General features: G+C 39.3%; 2 protein-coding genes across 4 annotated transcripts in view; one reads left to right on the top strand and one right to left on the bottom strand.

Moving 5' to 3' along the window:
• PLAA (phospholipase A2 activating protein) overlaps nt 1-9,852 on the bottom strand; it is a 37,612-nt gene extending 27,760 nt beyond the window's left edge. For all 3 annotated transcript variants that reach the window (XM_068974016.1, XM_068974017.1, XM_068974018.1), the window contains exons 1-2: nt 9,617-9,852; nt 2,390-2,583 (exon numbers count right to left, since the gene is read on the bottom strand). In XM_068974016.1, the coding sequence (XP_068830117.1) occupies nt 2,390-2,583; nt 9,617-9,765 (343 nt within the window). In that variant the 5' untranslated portion in view covers nt 9,766-9,852. The remainder of the gene's footprint in view (nt 1-2,389; nt 2,584-9,616) is intronic.
• A 2,678-nt stretch (nt 9,853-12,530) lies between these two features.
• Nucleotides 12,531-22,188, top strand: part of IFT74 (intraflagellar transport 74) — a 97,528-nt gene continuing 87,870 nt past the window's right edge. The window contains exons 1-3 of the mRNA XM_068974100.1: nt 12,531-12,637; nt 17,493-17,631; nt 18,789-18,924. Of these exons, the coding sequence (XP_068830201.1) occupies nt 17,512-17,631; nt 18,789-18,924 (256 nt within the window). The 5' untranslated portion in view covers nt 12,531-12,637; nt 17,493-17,511. The remainder of the gene's footprint in view (nt 12,638-17,492; nt 17,632-18,788; nt 18,925-22,188) is intronic.

Genomic DNA, 22,188 nt, shown 5'->3' with positions numbered 1-22,188 from the left:
ATTAATTAAAAAAAAAATGCTGGACCAGAACTCAAATTGAGGTTTCTAAATACTATTTCCCACTAAAAGAAAAACATAAGGTTCTTGGCAAAATTGTTGACTTCAGGTCTAGAACATTCTATAGTACCAAAAGTAAGGGCTTATCAAGAAGCCACAGGGGTGTGGAGAAAAGGGAACATTCTTGCCCTGTTGGTGGGAATGTAAATTGATACAGCCACTATGGAAGATAGTATGGAGATTCCTTAAAAAACTAGGAATAAAACCACCATATGACCCAGTAATCCCACTCCTAGGCAGATACCCTGAAAAAGACACATGTATCCCATTGTTCATTGCAGCACTATTTACAATAGCTAGAACATGGAAGGAACCTAGATGTCCATCGATGGATGAATGGAGAAAGAAGTTGTGGTACATATACACAATGGAATATTACTCAGCCGTAAAAAGGAATGCATTTGAGTCCGTTCTGATGCAGTGGATGAACCTAGAACCTATTATACAGACTGAAGTGAGTCAGAAAGATAAATATTGTATTCTGACACACATATATGGAATCTAGAAAAAACGGTACTGAAGAATTTGCTTACAGGACAACAATGGAGAAACAGACATAGAGAACAGACTTATTGACATGGGGAGAGGGGAGGAGAGGATGAGACGTATGGAAAGAGTAACATGGAAACTTACAGTACCATATATAAAATAGATAGCCAATGGGAATTTGCTGTATGGCTCAGGTAACTCAAACAGGGGCTCTGTATCAATCTAGAGGGGTGGGATGGGGAAAGAGATGGGAGAGAGGTTCAAAAGCAAGGGGATATATGTGTACCTATAGTTGGTTCATGTTGAGGTTTGACAGAAAACAACAAATTCTTTTAAACAATTATCCTTCAATTAAAAAATAAATTAAAAAAAAAAGAAGAAGCCATAGGAACCAATTGTTTAAAGAAGCTTTCAATTGGGACAGTTTGAGAATCAAAAAAGAAAACAAGATGTTAGGGAATCAACTCATTCTGAAACCATCAAAAGAGGTGGGGGAAGGCAGAAGGCAAGCATCTGTCCTGTCTTTTCTGGGTAAGTGTGCCACAGGGTAACCAAACAGTTGATGTGGTAGGTTCTTAACAAAACATGCTAGGTATTAAATCCAGAAATAATAGCAAAATTAGAGTAAATTATTTTTTCTGAGGGGTCAACAAGCTACGGCCTGTGGGCTACCTGTTTTTGTACAGTGCACAGACTAAGAATAGTTTTTATATTTTTAAGTTGGTGAGAGGGAAAAAAGGCACTTCTTGATATATGAAAATTATATGACATTCATATTTCAGTGTCCATAAATAAAAGTTTACTGAAACACAGACGTGTTCACTGTCAATGGCTGCTTCTCCACACAACAGCACAGGTAAGCAGTTATGAAAGTGACTCCATGGCCTGTAAATCCTAAAATATTTACTATCTTGCCCTGTACAGAGAAAGTTTGCCAAACCCTATTATAGTGCTACACATTGAACTATTTACAAATGAAATACTATATTGTAAATTTCCTTTAAAATAATGTTGTGGAAGGGGCAGAAGATGAAACCAAATAGGCCATGTGCTGATAATCCTTAAAGCTATGCAAATACATGGGTGGAAGAGAGCATTATAGTATTTCTCTTAAAATACGTTGTCTCTACTTTTATATACATTTGAAGATGTCCCAGATTTCCCATACCTACACACAAAGCATTTTGCAAACTCCTTAGAAGTATTAAGTGTAGCATGCTTATGGGCCATACTATTTGCTTACAGATATCCCAAACTATTCCAGAAACAACAAGAGCAACAACAAAAAGTACACATACTGCATTGACTAACTGTTATCATTTTATAACAAAGAGCTGTTAAGCAAACACAAGTCCAGGAATATAACAGAATCAGAAATATACGCACATCACAGAAAACATCATTCAAAAGTATTAAATACTCTCATATAATGATACCAGACCCCCTACATACATTCCTTCTGGGACTTGATTTGCTGCATAAATACAGAAATAACAGTCCAAAGATAAAGGAAGTGCTCTCAGTTTTCCTGAGTAAATGAATTCCTTCCAAAATTCTGGTTGAAAAACCAATATTACAAAGCTTATAAAACTATAATCTCTTCCTTTTATAAATGAAATCTTTGCTTTTTACATATATAGGTATGTCAGCCCTTACTGATGACAGTAAGTCTATAACAGAGAATTTACAGAACAATGATGATTCAAAAGGTTTTCTGTATCAAGCCAGTGATAGGTAAAAATAATAATGATAATAATAAAACCAGGGAAAGCAGATATAAGAATTTTATCTTCAAAAAGATGACACTTATTCAAACAGAAACATGCCAAAGTGTTACACTCACCAGTGTTTTTGTGACCTTTTAGTACATAAAGTGGTGCTGGACTCTCAAGTGAAAAAATGCAAATATTGTGGTCATTTCCTCCAGTGGCGATTAGTCCATGAGGGTACACGTCACTTGAAGGTATGATGCATACACAAGAGACAAAATTGGAGTGGCCACTCATACAGTGCATTTCTGTAAAGCCCCTGTTAGGACTGGAAAGACATGACAGTTAATAAGATATACACTGGTCCCCTTACTTCATTTCTACTTATCAGCCGTTGTTACCCTAAGAAATCTCTAGTGAAGTGAAACATTCATGCAACTGGGATAATGGAATTTACTATCTATAAGCCTAAAACCACTGAGGACCTTTTCATACTATGAAACATTTACTTGGTATCCATTAGTATAGTGTGTGTATGTAAGTAGCTAGACTATCAATCACACTCAATATGTGAACTAACGGGACCAACACAGGGACATATAAATGACTGCTCTAGGGACACAGGATATTAATAACTGCCTGGGCATTCGAATATTACCAAATTGTTATACATATTGTTCACTTGGCATCACTGCCTTACATAACAAGACAAACAACAGATATGTACATATATATATATATATATATACACACCACGTGGAAGGCAATAAATTAGCTGCTGAGGGGAATTAAAGAATTATATTTCTGACTCAAGCTAAATAAAGGAGTTTGTGGTCCAGCTAAAGGAGATAACACGAGTATACATAAAGAGGGAAGAGTCCCAGATAAATATTGCACACACACTCGTCTATATTCACTCCTTTTCCAAACACCATTATAACAATACATATTGTTTTGTATAATGCATATTTTGTTTCTACCTATGTTTATTTTAAGAAAGGCATTAAACACACAAGGTCAGAGAGAATAAAAAAAAAAAAAGGAACAATTATAATACTGAAAACTGACAGAAATGTAGTAACAGCCTTAGGATACGTGAATAAAATGAGTTCTAAGCAGGAACAGGGAAAGTAAGAGGCCCAATTTACCAATGAACCCCCAAAAGGCTCAAGAATGAGGACCACTATGTACCTCTAGGAAATGGGGACAAAAAAAGGTAGGAACGAGAAATAGGAAAGCTAGTTGAAAGTCTTCAGAGGCAAAAGTGGAATCATTTCAAAAAATCTTCAAAGGAAGGTATTTGGTAGTAGCTTTTTTTTTTCCTCCAAATCTTTTCTTCTTAAAAAATTTTAGTTTAAATTAGAGGATAATTACCTTATGATGATATTGTGATGTTTCTGCCATACATCAACATGAATTGGCCATACATGTAGTAGGAGCTATTTTTAACTTGTCTATTTTGGTACGGTTTTTTTAAAATGTGGTTTCAGAAACCATTTTATCAATAAGTCCAAAGAAATGTAAAAGATAAGACATCTTTAAAAGTCTATATTATGTAACGTACTGCTGCTGCTGCTAAGTCGCTTCAGTCGTGTCCAACTCTGTGCGACCCCATAGACGGCAGCCCACTAGGCTCCTCTGTCCCTGGGATTCTCCAGGTAAGGATACTGGAGTGGGTTGCCATTTCCTTTTCCAATGCATGAAAGTGAAAAGTCTACCAAACGTGCCCCTTTAGCACTCTCTAGTATCAATGTTTGCATGTAGTGTTCTGTGAAGCTCTTAATGGCAGGATCCAGACTTGGTTTTTCTTTTCATCTTCCTAAGTTTGCAGCACAGTATTCTACATGGTAATCATTAAGTACTTCTTGAATCAGTGGGGAAAAAAAAAATTACATACAGCATCAAGAAAAAAAAAACAAAAAACAAAACTGCCCCCTGTACCCAGCAAAAATCTGAAGTTTTCTTCAGAAGAGTCTTTGGCTGGAAGGAGAGGGTGGTGACACAGGCACAGCTGAGCCTTGGGGTATGGGTGGTGTATGGGTGAAAATCCACCTGTGATGCAGAAGACCTGGGTCAAGAAGATCCCCTGGAAGAGGAAATGACAATGCATTCCAGTATTCTTCCCTGGAGAATCCCATGGAGAAGAGCCTGGAAGGCTACGATCCATAGGGTCACAGAGTCGACACAACTGAAGACACACACACCCTAATACTAAGCACAGAATAAGAATTACTAGGCATTTGGGGTAATATAGTGACCAAAACAAACAGGGAGGGGAAATAACCAATTTAGAGGAAACAGACCACTTAGGGAGAAAATAACTTAAAAAAAAAATCAGCATCAGCATCCTTAGAGATATAAGATATTGCAACCAAGAAACAAAACATAATTTCACAAAAAGTCAAGGCAATTTCTGAAAAAGTATAGAAGAGAGAGAGAGAGAGAAAAAGAGATACACAGAGAGAAATAAAAAAGCAATTTAGAAACAAGTTCAATATATGAATAAAAAGTTCCACAAAAGAAGACAGAGAAAATGGAGACGATGAAACCAAAGAATTTAAGAAAATGTTCCAGAACATATGGATATGAGTTTTCACATTCAAAGAGGCCACATTTAATGAACCTGAAAAATGAATGACTGTAGACTGCCTTCCAGAGAGAAAAAAATAATAGGTCAAGAATCACAATGACTTCAGACTTACTGTAACACAATGAATACAATGGAATAATGGCTTCAAAATTCTGAAGAAAAATTATTTGGAAATTACAATGCTACAAACTTTTAAATTATTACTCAAGTAGCTAGGCAGGCTAAAATCATTTTCCAAATGTAGGCCTTAATACACTATCACTGCACTGTATTTCAGGAAGCTCCTGGAGGATGTATTCTAATAAGGTGTTAAGGAAGAAAACCAAGAAAGTTTAAGGATAATTGATAGAAGAAATCCAACACAAGAGTCCAAAAATGGCTTAAGAGGACAGCGAAGGAAGATCCCAGGACTAGCTGTGTACCAGAGGCAGATGATTAGGTGAGAAAGTGAAACTGTAAAATAGCCAATGTGTCTAGAGGTCTTGAAAGGAGATTTAGACGATTAGTAAACAATATAAAGTTGAATTAGTGATACATTCATAGAAAATTAAACAAAAAACAATTATTAACTACAAGGAAATCATAAAATTGTTGAGGAAAAGCTACCATAGTCTATTCCACACCTCAGGTGTAGACAGACTCTGTACAGTCACAAAATACTGATTTAGTCTAAATTAAACTATAAGGGTTGGGGCATAGAAAGGATGCCTATTTGATGCGGACTGGCAGAAAGCAGAAAAGAGAGCTATATTTTCATATTCCCTGATAAGAACTAAAAGAAAACACTAAAACAGAGAACTAAAAAAATGTTTAAAAACAGCAGTATGGCACTTTATATACAAATATGGAAGAAAAATTTAAAAATAAGCCTTAAGAAGAGATGAAAATCTTGCCTCCAAGAAAAGGGAATAGTGGGTTGGAGGGCAGAAAGTAATGGCTCTAATTTCTTAATAAACTCCACTTGACTAAGCATCCAAGTGCTGAGTAAACATGAGGGAGAAGTTACTCCAGCCTTGGCAAGGTCAGGGAAGATTTAATGAATGAGGCTGAATCTGAAGTTGGAGTCTTTCAAACATGGATAGTTTTCAAAAGGCAAAGCAATCACTGGTGACAGACTTGGGAAATCCAGTTTACTGTGAGGTGGGCTTCTAGAGGCTTGGAGCCATCTGCAATAATGGCATGCTGACTGGTTCAGGTCAATGTGCAACCAAAAAATAGTCTCCAATCTGAAGCACCTTCAGAAGGCCTGGAGGCTTTCTGGGTTTTCAGAGGGTCCTTATGAATGATGAGGTATCTGATTTAGCCCACACTAGAACTATTTTGCCTCCCTGAAACTAAATTTCCCCTTCATTACCAGTCCATCCCTACATTATCCACCCTAATCCAGAACCCTATCAACAATGGACACAAGAAAATGAAAACGTGTACTCGTTGGCTCCGAACATTTTACTGCACTTCACTAATTTCATTAATATACCATGAAATAAATAAAAACTGTCAGGATGCCAGCCTTGAGGACACTTTTCATGACACCTAAGGTATGGCTGAGACACTAGTTCGGCTGCCTAAAGAGTGACTATGAGATGCTCTACTATAGCAGTTGGAACTGAGAGGAAAACCACCTTATCACACCAATCCCACTATTGAGCCCTGTGCCTGGAAATAATCAGTGTTAGTCAAAAACCACATGAATTCTTAAAAACAAAACCAAAAGACAACATGAATTGAATGAGAAAAACTAGTTATTAAAGAGAAGATCATTTCAGCTCAAAGTTCCTCATGTTTTCGTGATCCAGTGATAAAAGCTCTTGGCAATCTAGCACAGTCCTATAAAACATGTGGAAGTTTAAGGATTCAGCTATCCAACAGATTTCAACTATTACAACAAGCATTCTTTAACGACTCCTTATTGCACATTCATAACGTACTGGCCATGTGCTACTACTGAATTCAACGTTAAATGCAGTTTAGTCAGTAACTTGTACTCAAATAGACAAGAAGTTACGTATCAGTGTTACCAACGGTTTGGAATATCATAAATCTCGAAGAGTTAGAGAAGACCTGATCCAGTTCAATATAGGAGTTGCTCTATAAATCCCTAATTTTTCTTGGCTGCACAACTGCAAAAGACTCAAAACAGATCTCTTTCCACATTTATCCCTTTGCAATTCATTCTCCACATGAAGTTAGCAGAAACTTCTCCACAGGTAAATCAAATCATGCTGCTCCCCGCTGGAACTTTTTGGGGGCTTCTACCTACTAACTCCTTTCCTCAGCCCTCTTCCGGGCATGTCCTGGCTTCTGCCAGCCTCTAAGATCTGCCTGCACTGCATAGCTCATTCCTTCCTGCACACAGGGACTTTTCTCCTGTTCAGTCCAGAGCTGTGTCTGCTCTTCCTACTGCCTACAGTACTCTTCCAATTGACTCACTTCCGTTCCTCATTCCCTTGACTACTTCCAGCTCAGTGCCTTTTAAGAAGAAATAAAAACCCAAAACATCTTTCTTAGAGAGGCCTCCTTCTTTAGCATCTCTCTCCACTAAACTCTATATTTGTTTTCTTCACAGTACATATGCCAAAATGTAATTATTTATTTGGTGTTTTCTTCATCCATCTTCCCTCCCAGACTGTAGCTAAGATCCATAAACATAGGAAACTTGTCTGTCTTTTTATTCTTCTTCAGGATCACAAACAAAAAGGAGGCTCTCAATAAATATTGATCATCTGAATTTATGGATGAAAATGTATGGTTTCATTGAGTGAAATTTCTGATGTGAGAATTACTACATAAACTAACTCACCTCAATTTTTCCCTTTCTAAAAAGAAATCTGTCTTCTAGGTCTTAAATTTCCTGTTCAATTCAGTTCACTCAGTTGTGTTCGACTCTTTGAGACCCCATGGACCACAGCACACCAGGCTTCCTTGTCCATCACCAACTCCTGAAGCCTACTCAAACTCATGTCCATTCAGTCGGTGAATCCAACCATCCAACCATCTCATCCTCTGTCGTACACTTCCCCTCCCATCTTCCATCTTTCCCAGTATCAGGGTTTTTTCAAATGAGTCAGTTCTTCGCATAAGGTGGCCAAAGTATTGGAGTTTCAGCATCAACATCAGTCCTTCCAATGAATATTCAGGACTGATTTCTTTTAGGATGGACTGGTTGGATCTCCTTGCAGTTCAAGGGACTTTCAAGAGTCTTCTCCAACACCACAGCTCAAAAGCATCAATTCTTCAGCACTCAGCTTTCTTTATAGTGCAATACCCTCACATATATACATGACTACTGGAAAAACCACAGCTTTGACTAGACAGACCTTTGTTGGCAAAGCAATGTCTCTGTTTTTGAATATGCTATCTAGGTTGGTCATAACTTTCCTTCCAAGGAGTAAACGTCTTTTAATTTCACGGCTGCAGCCACCATCTGCAGTGGTCTTGGAGCCCCCCAAAATAAAGTCTCTCGCTGTTTCCATTGTCTCCCCATCTATCTGCCATGAAGTGATGGGATCAGATGCCATGATCTTGGTTTTCTGAATGTTGAGCTTTAAGCCAACTTTTTCACTCTCCTCTTTCACTTTCATCAAGAGGCTCTTCAGTTCTTCTTCACTTTCTGCCATAAGTGTGGTGTCATCTGAATATCGGAGGTTATTGATACTTCTCCTGGCAATCTTGATTCCAGCTTGTGCTTCTTCCAGCCCAGCATTTCTCATGATGTACTCTGCATATAAGTTAAATAAGCAGGGTGACAATATACAGCCTTGACATACTCCTTTCCCAATTTGGAACCAGTCTGTTGTTCCATGTCCAGTTCTAACTGTTGCTTCCTGACCTGCATACAGATTTTTCAGGACAGGTCAGGTGGGCTGGTATTCCCATCTCTTGAAGAATTTTCCACAGTTTGTTGTGATCCACACATTTAAAGGCTTTGGCATAGTCAATAAAACAGAAGTCCAATTTTTCCTGGAACTCTCTTGCTTTTTCAATGATCCAGTGGATGTTGGCCATTTGATCTCTGGTTCCTCTGCCTTTTCTAAATCCAGCTTGAACATCTGGAAGTTGACGGTTCACTTACTGTTGAAGCATTTCCTGTTATAAACAGCTAAGTCAGGGCTAAATCCTTGAATTTGATTAATCTCTTGAAAATCTTTTGAAGGCAATGGGCTTTCTCTCAAGAAAGCACCCTCTCCCCACATCCATAAAACAGTTGAGGAGTTTCCTCCCCTCCACTCAAGTCCATCACCTATATCGGACTAAGAAACTCTAAGTTGAATAACGTGGAGAGGAGCCAAGGCAACTTCCTGCAATGCAATTTTTGAGAACCTTACTTCTCAAATTGAGGGAAGACTACAGAGCAAATTCTTAGTAAAGAAGAGGATTTACTTCAATCACACGCCAGATGCTTTCACACTACATTAATGAGGTTGCACCTGGCATCAAAAAGTTTTCAAATCGAAAACACGGGAAAATCCTCATTCACAAACTGAAGTCACAAAAAATAAAAGGTTCGTCCAAGGTCACTCCGTTTTTTAGTGGTCAAGTTAGGACAACAAAGTAGGTCTCTGTTCCCCTAACCAGCACTCTCTCCACATAAATCTCACAGGTTTCTTACACGGCGTACCCAGAATGCCAGTTATCTCAGAACTGGGAGGGAGCGCGGATCGCAAGGAAGGCCAGGAAGAGAGGGAAGAAGGCAGGGAAGGGGCACTCTCTTCCTGGACTCCGCAGGAAGCTTGCAGCACAACTGGGGGCTAACGGGATTCGGGGCGCTCACCTGTCTGGGACCCAGAGGCGGGTGGTGCGATCTCGGGACACGGACACAAAAGCCCCCGGTGGATAGAGGCAGCATACCAGGCCCCTCACGTCCAGCTCGTGCCCCGAGAGCGAGCAGCTCAGCCGGTACCTGCAGGAGCCGCTCGCCATGGCCCTGGTGGGTCCGGCGCCCGGGGCCGGGGCACCGCGCGAGATCGGTCAGTCGGCGAGGCCGGGCGGGCGGCTGGAGAGCGCCTGCAGGTGAGGGACGCCGGGCCCGGAAGAACCCAAGGGCCGGTGCGGAAGGGTGGCAGGGAAGGGGCGCGCCGAGCGGGCCGAGTGACACAGCAACCCTGACAAGCACACCGGAATTCATCATCGGCCTCAGCCCGCCATGACGCAGAGTGTGTGCGTCCTGACTGCTGATGCCGACGCGGAGACGACGGTCGCTTGGACCGCCAGCTAAGGAAGAGATACCACCGCCGGCCTCTCCGTCTGGGCGCCCAAATCTGGTTCCTTGCCGAGCCCGAGTCCTCTCCGAGCCCTGGCTGAGCTTTTTATTTTGATACCGGATGTGTCCCGAACTACAAATCCCACAATGCCACGCGTCAGCGGGGCGTGAGTCGCAGGAGCGCCAAATCCGGGTATTTTAAATCTTGGTCCGCCGGGCTGATTTGAGTTTTAAATCTTGGTCCGCCTGGCTAATTGAGTTCGCTTCACGTGTTGTTTTCGGAGCAATCTTACGCCGATTTCCCCAAACTCTGCGTAGTCTCCTGAGGTTTTTTTTTTTTTTTTTTTTCTTTTTAATCTAAGACGAGAGAGCTTGGTACTAAATTGTAAACAATCACTTGCCTTAAATTCTGTGAATACTAAACCGGGTTCTTGGTACTTTAGAGAAAGTTTTGTTTTTAAGATTTTCTCTCGAACTGTCACAGCTCTACACAAATGGCAGACGTTGGGTCTCCCTTATGTCTGAAAACACTGACGGAAAAGGCATGTCAGTAGCTTTTCTGTGAGACCATATGAAATGGTTGGACGTTCGAAGTTGAAGGTTTTTCTTTCTAGCGTTTCTGCTGGGGCTCTGTAGTAAAAGATTAAGAAGAGAAAAACGTTTTTTTTTTTTGTTGTTGTTACATGTATTATATATACAAAGAGAAATTCAGAGAGGAATAGCTCGGTGACTAGTTTGGGCTTATACAGCATCTTAACAAAGGAACAATAAGTTTCTACACAAGTGATAAAAGGACTAAGTCTTTAGAGGCAGCATTATGGGAAGGCAATTAGATGGGAAACTAACAGTAAAGGCTAATTACTTTTTTTGAGTAGATTCCTCTGGTGCAGTCTCTAGGCTGTTAAAGGTCTCCAATGATTAACTTTTGTCCTTCCTGTTTAAGAGGCAATGAGGGGCGACCTTGAAAATTTATGTTCTGCTTTTACGCTAATAGAGGAATAGAGAGCTTTTCTTGTATCTACATCTTTTCAATTGCCTTCCACTCAAAATAAGCCTTTTACCAATGTGGCATACTTTGGGATGGAAAATTCTACTTTCGTTTACTGCTGCTAAGTCGCTTCAGCCGTGTCCGACTCTGTCTGACGGCAGCCCACCAGGCTCCCCCGTCCCTGGGATTCTCCAGGCAAGAATACTGGAGTGGGTTGCCATTTCCTTCTCCGATGAATGAAAATGAAAAGTGAAGGTGAAGTCGCCCAGTCGTGTCCGACTTTTCACGACCCCATGGACTGCAGCCTACCAGGCTCCTCCGTCCATGGGATTTTCCAGGCAAGAGTACTGGAGTGGGGTGCCATTGCCTTCTCCGACTTCCCTTCACTACAGTGACCTTAAAGACAACAAATGACCACTACAAATATATTGATCTCAAGTGGAGTAATTACACGAAAATGTTTTACAAACTTTGAGAACTCAGTCACAGAACATTATTTCATTTTGTATTGCACTGATTTTAACCTACTTGAAGGCAGGCATACAACAGTAAACCTGGACATAAAGAATGTATGCAAGATGAAAACTGTGAAAATTAAAAGTTTTATATATATATATCTGTACACACACACATATATATAAAATTAGAGCTCCCATCACACTTAAGCTGACTATAGGAAAACTGGAAAAAGGAGAAGGATGAGATGGCTGGATGGCGTCACTGACTCGATGGACGTGAGTCTGAGTGAACTCCGGGAGTTGGTGATGGACAGGGAGGCCTGGCGTGCTGTGATTCATGGGGTAGCAAAGAGTCGGACACGACTGAGCGACTGAACCGAACTGAACTGTCTTTTTAATTAAAAAAAAATTGATATTAAAATAATTATTTTAAGCCAATTCGCTGTAAATTCAGTCCTCTTCACAGAATCACTCTGAAAGGAAGCCTAAAGGTATAAAGCCTTCAATGAAGTGAGAACATATGCTTCCAGAATCGCATCGAGACTTAATGCTGTATCTTATGTGTTGTGTTCCTTCCTTCTAATGAAAAGGCAACTACCGCTAGTTAGAAGTAAAAAGACTGTACCACGAATGCTCCCTACCACGGAATAACTTGAAATAATTCTCTAAAAAGTTTGACGTAGTACAAGTGACGTACACAGCGATATAATAAAACTCGCTGCAGTGAGTTCACCTCAGGTACACAATCAGAGAGACTATTCTGATTATAAAGAAAACCAGTTTCCAAATAAAATATTCATTCCTAGCCAAAACGCCGTTTTCTGTCTCTCCCAGAAAAGCTCCGAGGTACCGAGGAAACCAAAGTTAGTCGTCAAATATCGCGAGAACATTTCACTCTCGCTTCACGGAGCTGAGGCCGAGGACTGGCCAATCAGATGGAGGCACCCCGCCCCCTGTTGCCGGGCGACGAAAAGGCTCGCGGCTGCCCGTGATTAGGCTTTGAGGGCCTAGGAAAGCTGCACGCAGGTGGGAGCGGGTTCACGGGCCCGACCGGTGGGCTACGCGGTGGTGGAGGGCTCGCAAGAAGTTCGAGTGCCCCTGGGTGGTGCGACCGCGCTCCTTTCGCACCCCTCAGCGCCGGCTGAGGTGAGAAATCCCCGGTCCCAACTTTGTCCGTGCCTCCCTTACTGGTTATCTTAGCTTGGGCGATGCTGATGCACTTCAAAGAAAATAAACCCTGCTCTTAGGAGTTCTCCTCCAGCCCGACGCCGGGCTAAGGAAGGCCCATTTTTAGTCCTGCAGAACATGAGAAGAGATTTTCTCACACAGTCCCCTAAGCAAACCCGCCAGGGGACCAGAGGGAAAACGACCCGAGCGCCTCAGAAAATTAACTGTGGGCTGAGTTTTACTCGAAGTAATAATAGCTGTCTGTCTGTCGGTCATAGCAGAAGGGACTTAACAACTTTCCGCTTCTTCAAATATATTAAAATGGTTGGTTTGGGGAGGATAATGATTGTAATAATAATTAGGAGCCAGGTATTTCAGTGTCTGAAATCGTCACAAAGACTGCAAGCTGGAGCTCTCTCCATACTACAGTAAGAAAACACGCCCTGAGGGTGTACAGCTACGTCTCTGGTTGTGTGAATAACCCCTTAAATTATGCAAATATTTGAAAGACTAACCCTGAAGTTAGTGGCATGTTTGTTACTAGTGCTCCTCCCTTGTATTTTACCCCGTGGAACTGATCAAATGTTAACCAAATTTTTTTTTTCCCTTCTGTAATAAAGCAGTGGCAAAGAAAATCAGGTGGAATTCTATGTATTGTGCATTTTCCTAAAGTCTTCAGGAAAGCTAGAGTAACCCCAACTATTTTTGCTGAATAAAGGAAGGTTTATTGTCTTAACTTTCTCTGAGAGGAAACCGGTTTTTTTTTCCCTTGGCACTGCCTTAGTTACAACACCAGGGATGGAACTGGTGCCCCCTGTAGTGGAAGCACAGAGAGTTAACCACTGGACTGCCAGGGAAGTCCCTGGGAGGAACTGTTTGGACTATAGACCTTGTCTGCCTTTGAAAAAGTCGTTTTATAAAACTTACTTTTCCATTTGAAATAATAGTAATAATTCTGTTACTTTGTCCGAAGAGTTCAGAATGGCCAGAAAATAGAATCACAGAGCTGGTTGGAATGGGAAGATTCTAAGTCTGCTATGAATATATTAAATATAAAGTAATAATGGTAAATCTGAATAGAAATCCACCTTCCCTCCAATAGTTGAAAACTCAGACGTGGTGTCCAGTTTTAAGGACAGAACTGGAGATACTGATTTATGAGTCATCAGCCTAGTTACAGTTACATGAAAACAAAATATTATGGAGAGGAGAGAAACAATTCCAGGATTGATCATGAATAATGCCAAGGAAACCAGAGAAGAAGTACTGGGCAGGGGCTATAGAAACTGAGAAGCCATTTTGGTTCAAGAAGTGATTTGTTTTCTTTTTGATAATTTAGTAAATGTTTGTAGCTGGTTTTTGTAGCTGGCAATGCCTTCACGTGGGTGGAAATTCAGAAGGTACAAAAAGAAACAAAGGTTTTGCCTGGCACTGAGATTAATGCTGGGGATATAAAGATGAATAAGATCCAGCTCTTGCCTTCAAGGTGGAAAAGTATTTCAGCAGATTGGTGTGATAGATCCTGGGATAGATATGTGTACAGATGCATAGTAGCAGTTCAGACAGCCCTGTAAATTCAGATGGAAGAAGGTTAGGGTGGGTATGAACTGGTGGTTGATGGATTCCTAGGGAGAATAACAGGCAAGATGTGTGTTACGCAAGGGACAAGTCAGGAGGCCAATATAATAATCCACTTGAGTTCATGAGGCTCTGAACAGTACAAAAGCAATGGAGAGGAAGTTATATTTTAAACATTTAGAAGTAAAAGTAGGATTATGTGGTTAGCCGTGGGAAATAAGGGAGAGGGAGAAATCAAGGACTGAATTTGTGACTTGTGTGATTAGGAGGTACACCAGGAGGAAGAGTAAATTCGGGAGAGATGACAATGAGTTTACGTTTTCATTTATTTTGAAATGTTGATACTATATTGAAGTGAAAATGGCAAGTAATTGTTTGGATATACACACCTCAGAGGGAATGTGAGAAGTCAGGACTGGAGATTCAGTATTGTGAGTCATCAGCTTATTAATTGCGCAAACCCTGAGTATAGATGAGGTGGATCAATGAGAGGGTAGAGAGGAAAAAGAAAAATAGACTGGTTCATATCTTGAGAAATGCTTCAATAGGGGCAAGTAGAATAAGATGAAGGAGACTGAAAGAGGAGAAACAGAAGAGGGGAGTATCACTCAGATGGTTGCAATATTTTAGAATTTGCCTCTGTAGAAAAAGAATATATAGGACAGAATTAAAGGTGGTTTCAGAATCAAGAAATTAGTTTTTAGGGTTAGGAAAGATTGGAACATGACACCAGACTCAAAGAAAGGAGAAAGTTTAAAGACACAGTCAGTCAATCAGTTCAGTTGCTCAGTCGTGTCCGACTTTTGCAATCCCATGGACTGCAGCACACCAGGTTTCGCTGTCCATCACCACCTCTTGGAGCTTGCTCAAACTCAAGTCCATTGAGTCGGTGATGCCATCCAACCATCTCTTCCTCTGTTGTCCCCTTCTCAGGAGTTGGATAGTGTTCCGAAGGAGCTTGGGGCAGGGGTTAGGGAGAAGGAGTTTGGCAAGGAGAGGGAAGCTAATGTCCCAGAAGTGTGGGATTAAGAGGATAAATCAGAATAGAGAATGATCTTGAATGAGAGAAGTCATGGCTCTTGAGAGTGGAAGGCAGCATTGATATAGGTAAGTTGATTTGCTCCAAATATGATGGATTTCACATCTTAATTTTCTTAATTATGAAATTGAGTCATCTGCTGAGAGAGGCAGGAGTAGAAAAGTTGTTAAGAATTGGAATCATCAAGGACAGAATAGCTTATCAAGGATAAATAAAATAATTTCAGAGATATGAAGATCCATCTAAACTTGGTGACTATGACTTTGCAGTTCTCCAGTCTATACAGCTGTGAGTTTTCCATCAGCAGTGTTCAGCAGTCCAGGTTGAATGTAGAGAATAATTTCTGATTTGTGAAATGGGTTGAAGGAGTGTTCAAGGATGCAAATTAGTTGATGGTGCTCATGAAACGGTAATTTAACGTTGAGAAGGAAAGGAATTGTTAAATGACCTAATGGCTTCTTCAGTGGGGATTTCAATGGACATTTCAGTGTTCATCTTACTTGAATTCCCAGAAGAAAATATCCATGGCTGACCATTCTTGCCTTCTCTTGGCATCTCTGACACACACTCCTGGCTTTTCTGTTAGCTTTCTGAGTCTTTGTTTTCCATCTCTTATACAAGCTTTCCCTCTTCTGTGCAACCTGTATATATTTACATTCCTCAGGCCAGAGTCTTGGGTACTCTTTTTCTCCATATTCTCTCTCTAGTTCAGAATCTTTAAAACTCTTTTGAACATTACCCATAATAGGACATATATATTATATTATAGACCTGTATACACATATGTGTAAATTTACACAAATAAAACTGAAACAAAAATTTAATGAAACAGTACCCTTCCTATGTGCAATGAAACCTCTTATATCTTCTGTTCTATTTCACATTTAACCCATATTGGTCATAACCCTCTAAGTTGTTTTTATAAGATACTAATAGATTATGACCATAATTTTAAAATGCTATTTTAAATAGTCAACATTTTAAATGATATTTTATTCTGCTGAGTACAGGAGGGGGCTGATAAACTAGGAGATAATGAATAAAGGCAATAATTTAAGGGGAGGTGTTCAGTTCAGTCGCTCAGTCATGTCCGACTCTATGTGACCCCATGAACTGCAGCACGCCAGGCCTCCCTGTCCATTACCAACTGCCGGAGTCTACCCCAACCCATGTCCATTGAGTCGGTGCTGCCATCCAACCATCTCATCCTCTGTCGTCCCCTTCTCTTCCTGCCCTCAATCTTTCCCAGCATCAGGGTCTTTTGTGAGAATAAAGGTGAGAAAAAGGTAGAAGGAGAGGAAATTAGGGCCAGAGAATAAAGTATTTCGTTAAGATATTTGAGATGAAGCAATTCCAGATGATGATAAGCTCTAGCTCTGGCCATGGCCAGGAATTAGAATTGAAATGGTTGCTGAGATTTGGGTCGTGGAACTGCGGAGCTAGAATGTTACATATCGAATCCAATATCCATACGGAAATCATCCAGGTTGTTGGTGGTACTAGAATGGAGAGACTGAACAAGATACACAAGACTTTAGTAAATATGGGGGAGAGATTAGGTGGCTCCTATATAAAAGCAACCAGGAAAGATCCAAGGCAATGTAGTTGCATTATTTGGTCCTCAATGGAAGACGATCCTGTTGTTTATTACTTTTTTTAAACTTTGAAGAATGACGTTTGCCAGTTACATTGTGGAGTAAGGAGAGTGCCATATATTCATTCTTTGCCTTGGACAAGAAGCTAAGACAGTCTTCACTACCAAAAGTTTTTTCGGAAGACAGGATCCTGTTAAGTTGATGAGTACAAGGAGGTATTTATAACAGGGTTGAGAATATAAGGGAATTTTCTATAGACCAGAAAGCACAGATAAAAATAGTCAGAGAAGAAAGATACTTGTTTTGCAAGAAGAGAGAAAACTTAACTAAAGTATGAATGAGAGCCCAGGAGAGAAAGGTAAGTAGACGGACTTGCATTTTGATAAGATAGTAGGGAAATGAGGAGGGCATGTTATAATAAATGATTCCATGGTTGAGTGGAACAGTTATGTCAAACCTGAACAAAATTAAAGCAGGCTTAACCTTGTACATAGTGGTACCTACAATAGCAATTTGCAAGAAAAGTCGCAGTGGATTAAATGTTTGAAAGGGTATGTAGTTCACTCCTGTCTTGCTATAGGAGGTATCAAAGGAGAATTAAATTACTCTTGTTTCCAAGCAGTGGTTAAACTGAGCAAATAATGGCCAGTAATCACAAACCTTCAGCAGTCCGTCCTGTTTCTCGAGGTGGGATTGGATTGACAGGAAGGCCTCCTTCTGGAATACGACCCCCATCAGGAAATATTCGAGTGGCAACTGGTGTAAGTTTAAAACAAATTGTTTAATTATTATGTGTATATCCTGGTAGAATTTAAAAAGCCTGTCTATAATAAATATTCTTCTTTGTTTTTCTTTATGCTATAAGCATACTATTATATATGTGTGTGTGTGTGTTTTAAATATCTAGAAGTATAAAGAGCTTCCCTAGTAGCTCAGTTGGTAAGAAATCTGCATGCAATGCAGAAGACCCTGGTTCAATTCCTGGGTTGGGAAGATCTGCTGGAGAAGGGAAAGACTACCCATTCCAGTATTCTGGCCTGGAGAATTCCATAGACTGTATAGTCCATGGGATTGTAAAGAGTTGGACATGACTATATCAATGTGGGAGAATGTTTAAAAGACTAATGTTAAGAGACAATGCGTACTCATACTAATATTGAAATTTATTTTAAAGCTACAACAATTTAGGGGCATAGCATATTGGTGCCAAAACCAAGTGAAATGGAATAGACCAGAAATGGAATTAGGCAAGTAAGAATTTAATTAGTGATGAAGGTTGCATTTCAAATTAGTAGGAAAGCATGGAGTATTCAGTACTGCTGAGTAATTGGTAAACCATTTGTTTTAATAAACCAAATTCTTCCCTGACACAGAATCCTAGATATTTTCAGAATTTTATATTAAAAAATGAAATTTAAATGTATTAGCAAAACATGTAGACAAGTATATTGTATAAACTCAGCATCTCCCAAAGTTTGCTCAGGTTCATGTCCATTGATTGGTGATGCCATTCAGCCACCTCATCTTCTGATGTTCTCTTCTCCTTCTGCCCTCACTCTTACCCAGCATCAGACACTTTTCAATTAGTTGGTCTTTCACATCAGATGCCCCAAATATTAGAGCTTCAGCTTCACCATTAGTCCTGTTGTAAATAAGGACAAATATATGGACATTTTGTTTCTTTACAGATTGGAAGTGGTATAAATATGTCTAACACATAGAATTTTACATTTTAAAGAAAAATATTACTTGTCATTAATTTTAGATATTTTATTTACTATTTCAAACATTTTAAAATGTAAGGAAAATTTTACATATTACATAGAATCTTAGTTTTATTTTTAATATTCTTTTTATAGTGTTAATATTAGAGGTATAGTCTTTCTCTATTTTATTGAAACTGAATCTTGTCATTTAGATGCCACCTGGAACAGCAAGACCAGGCTCTCGTGGTGGTCCCATAGGGACAGGAGGAGTTCTGTCTTCTCAAATCAAAGTTGCAGATCGTCCTGTAACACAGCAAGGTTTGAGTGGAATGAAAACTGGTATGAAAGGTATCTATTTTAAGAAGATGAGCATATTTTGTATAAGAAGTATTACAGTGTATTAGTGCTACGTCACTTCAGTCATGTCTGACTCTGCAGCCGCATGGACTGTGGCCCGCCAGGTTCTTCTGTCCATGGGATTTTCCAGGCAAGAATACGGGAGTGGCTTGCCCTTTCGTTCTCCAGGGGATCTTCCTGACCCTAGATGTTAGAGATGGAACCCTCATTTCTTACATCACATGTTGGCAGACGGGTTCTTTACCACTAGCGCCACCTGGGAGCTATTACAGTGTATTGCTAAATCAGAATTATACAGTGAAAGAGGCTATTTTACTCAGTTCTTACGCCTTGATTTAGAAATTTTAAGGGTTAAATAAGAGAATGAATGTGAGAATTCATTGTGAACTAGGGAGTTATATACATGTATGAGCTATTTTAATCATTTTTCTGGTGAACTTTGCTATAACTTCTCAAAATTGAATATAGTTGATTTACAATATTATGTTAGTTTCAGGTGTACAGAACAGTGATTCAGTTATATATACATATATATGTATATATTTATTTTCAAATTATTTTCCCTTTTGGTTATTATAAAATGTTGAGTATAGTTTTCTATGCTATAGAGTAGGTAGGTCCTTGTTGGTGAACTTTGCTATAATTTCTTTGAAGAAATTTGAAATAATTTGAAGGAAAACTCAGAAATGAAAATTAGATTTCTAGTACTATATAGAAATATTCTTAGTTTTTTTTTTGGTTTCCATATCAAATGACAATGGTAGGTATTTGTATATTTATGAGAAGTGAGACCAGAAGTGTTACTTTTGGTAATAGTTATTATTCCATTATAATGCTTAAGTAAGGAAGTGAGGCTAACATATAGATTTATACTATATCTCTCCTTATGTCTCTATGTGTTTAGAAATGCATAAAATAATAACCCTATATGTTTTGATTCAAGAAGTTGGTCTATAATATATATATATATATAAATCAAAACATAGGGAGCTGTTTCATATTGAGTTTTTAAATTTTCTGTATACGTGCAAATGACTTATCAGGGATGAACAGACTAGTACAAAATTAATTATAAGATGATATACCGACTTCTATAATATAATATATCCTACCTTTCAGCAAACTTAATTTTCTTACTTTTGATACAACTTATTTCACTAAATATTGAAAACCAGTTGGTTATGGGACTTCCCTGGTGGTTCAGTAGTTAAGACTCTGCACTTCTGATGCAGGGGCCACAGATCTGATCCCTGGTTGAATAAGATCCCATGTGCCATGCAGGGTGGCCAAAGGATGAAAAAAAATCAGTTGTTTAGAAATGCTTGCTTAATAATTATCAATGCTGTGGAGGAAAATGACTCAAAATTTTCTGGTTGTTTAGTCTTTAAAACTGTATTCACAGAATCGTTTATGTGTTTACTATTTCTTATTTAAAAACCTTAAGGGCAGAAACCTTAAGGGTGCAATTCTAAGAGAACTCATCAAATTTTATTACTGTATTAATTTCTCCTTTAAAACAGAACCAGTATTATTAATTATTTAATAATTAAATATTATTTAATTATTTAAGATTAAATAAGATTCTTATTTAATAAGAACCAGTATTAAATATTTAATACTTAAATATTAAGTATTATTTAATAATTTAAGTATTATTTAAGAAAATAGTCATTGTCTACAAATATAGTTCAAAACCTCATGTGAAAAGTTCTGTTACCAGCATGTACCCCTATCTGCTGTGACTTTTGCTGTTACCTGTTCCAGTGCCTCATTTCCCATTCTAGTGAGACATTCTCTCCCTCTTCTCAGCATGGATTTCAGTCTTTTCTTTCATGCCATGCAGGGCATTTCACCTCTCTCAAGGTTTGGAACATTTAACCTATGGATGCTTTTTTAGTCCTACTGAAATGTAAGATTGTGTTCCTAAAAAGTCTCTGAAAAATTATATAAAATCATAATCTCTTGCCTACATTGAGAAATTTATAGTCTAAACCTACATTGTCCATTGTGATAGCCAATAGCTATTTGTATTTGTAATATAAATTATTTGTATTTTTACAAATACAAATATTTGTGATTATTTAAATTAATTAAAATTAGTTAAAATAAAAGTATTTTACCAGTTCAGTTGCTTAGTTGTCTCCGACTCTTGGCAACCCATGAACCGCAGCATGCCAGGCCTCCCTGTCCATCACCAACTCTCGGAATTCACCCAAACCCATGTCCATTGTGTCAGTGATGCCATCCAACCATCTCATCCTCTTGTCGTCCCCTTCTCCTCCTGCCCTCAATCTTTCCCAGCATCAGGGTCTTTTCAAATGAGTCAGCTCTCTGCATCAGGTGGCCAAAGAGTTTCAGCTTCAATATCAGTCCCTCCAGTGAACACCCAGGACTGATCTCCTTTAGAATGGACTGGTTGGATCTCCCTGCAGTTCAAGGGACTCTCGAGTCTTCTCCAATACCACAGTACAAAAGCATCAATTCTTTGGCGCTCAGCTTTCTTTATAGTCCAACTCTCAGATCCATACAAGACTACTGGAAAAATCATAGTTTTCACTAGATGGACCTTTGTTGGCAAAGTAATGTCTCTGCTTTTTAATATGTTGTCTAGGTTGGTCATAACTTTCCTTCCAAGGAGTAAGCATCTTTTAATTTCATGGCTGAAATCACCATCCACAGTGATTTTGGAGCCCAGAAAAATAAAGTCAGCCACTGTTTCCACTGTTTCCCGTTTCCCCATCTATTTGTCCTGAAGTGATGGGACCAGATGCCGTGATCTTAGTTTTCTGAATATTGAGTTTTAAGCCAACTTTTTCACTCTCCTCTTTCACTTTCATCAAGAGGCTCTTTAGTTCTTCTTCACTTTCTGCCATAACGGTGCTGTCATCTGCATATCTGAGGTTATTGATATTTCTCCCGGCAATCTTGATTCCAGCTTGTGCTTCCTCCAGCCCAGCATTTCTCATGATGTACTCTGCATATAAGTTAAATAAGCAGGGTGACAATATACAGCCTTGACATACTCCTTTTCCCAATTTGGAACCAGTCTGTTGTTCCATGTCCAGTTCTAACTATTGCTTCCTGACCTGTATACAGATTTCTTAAGAGGCAGGTCCGGTGGTCTGGTATTCCCATCTCTTTCAGAATTTTCCACAGTTTATTGTTATCCACACAGTCAAAGGCTTTGGCATAGTCAATAAAGCAGAAATAGAGGTTTTTCTGGAACTCTTTTGCTTTTTCAATGATCTAGAGGAT

The sequence above is a fragment of the Capricornis sumatraensis genome, chromosome 6 (genome assembly GCF_032405125.1).
Source record: "Capricornis sumatraensis isolate serow.1 chromosome 6, serow.2, whole genome shotgun sequence".
NCBI classification, from domain to species: Eukaryota; Metazoa; Chordata; class Mammalia; order Artiodactyla; family Bovidae; genus Capricornis; species Capricornis sumatraensis.
The sequence above is the reverse complement of the archived record's forward strand: the minus strand, read 5'-3'. Positions and strand labels throughout refer to the sequence as shown.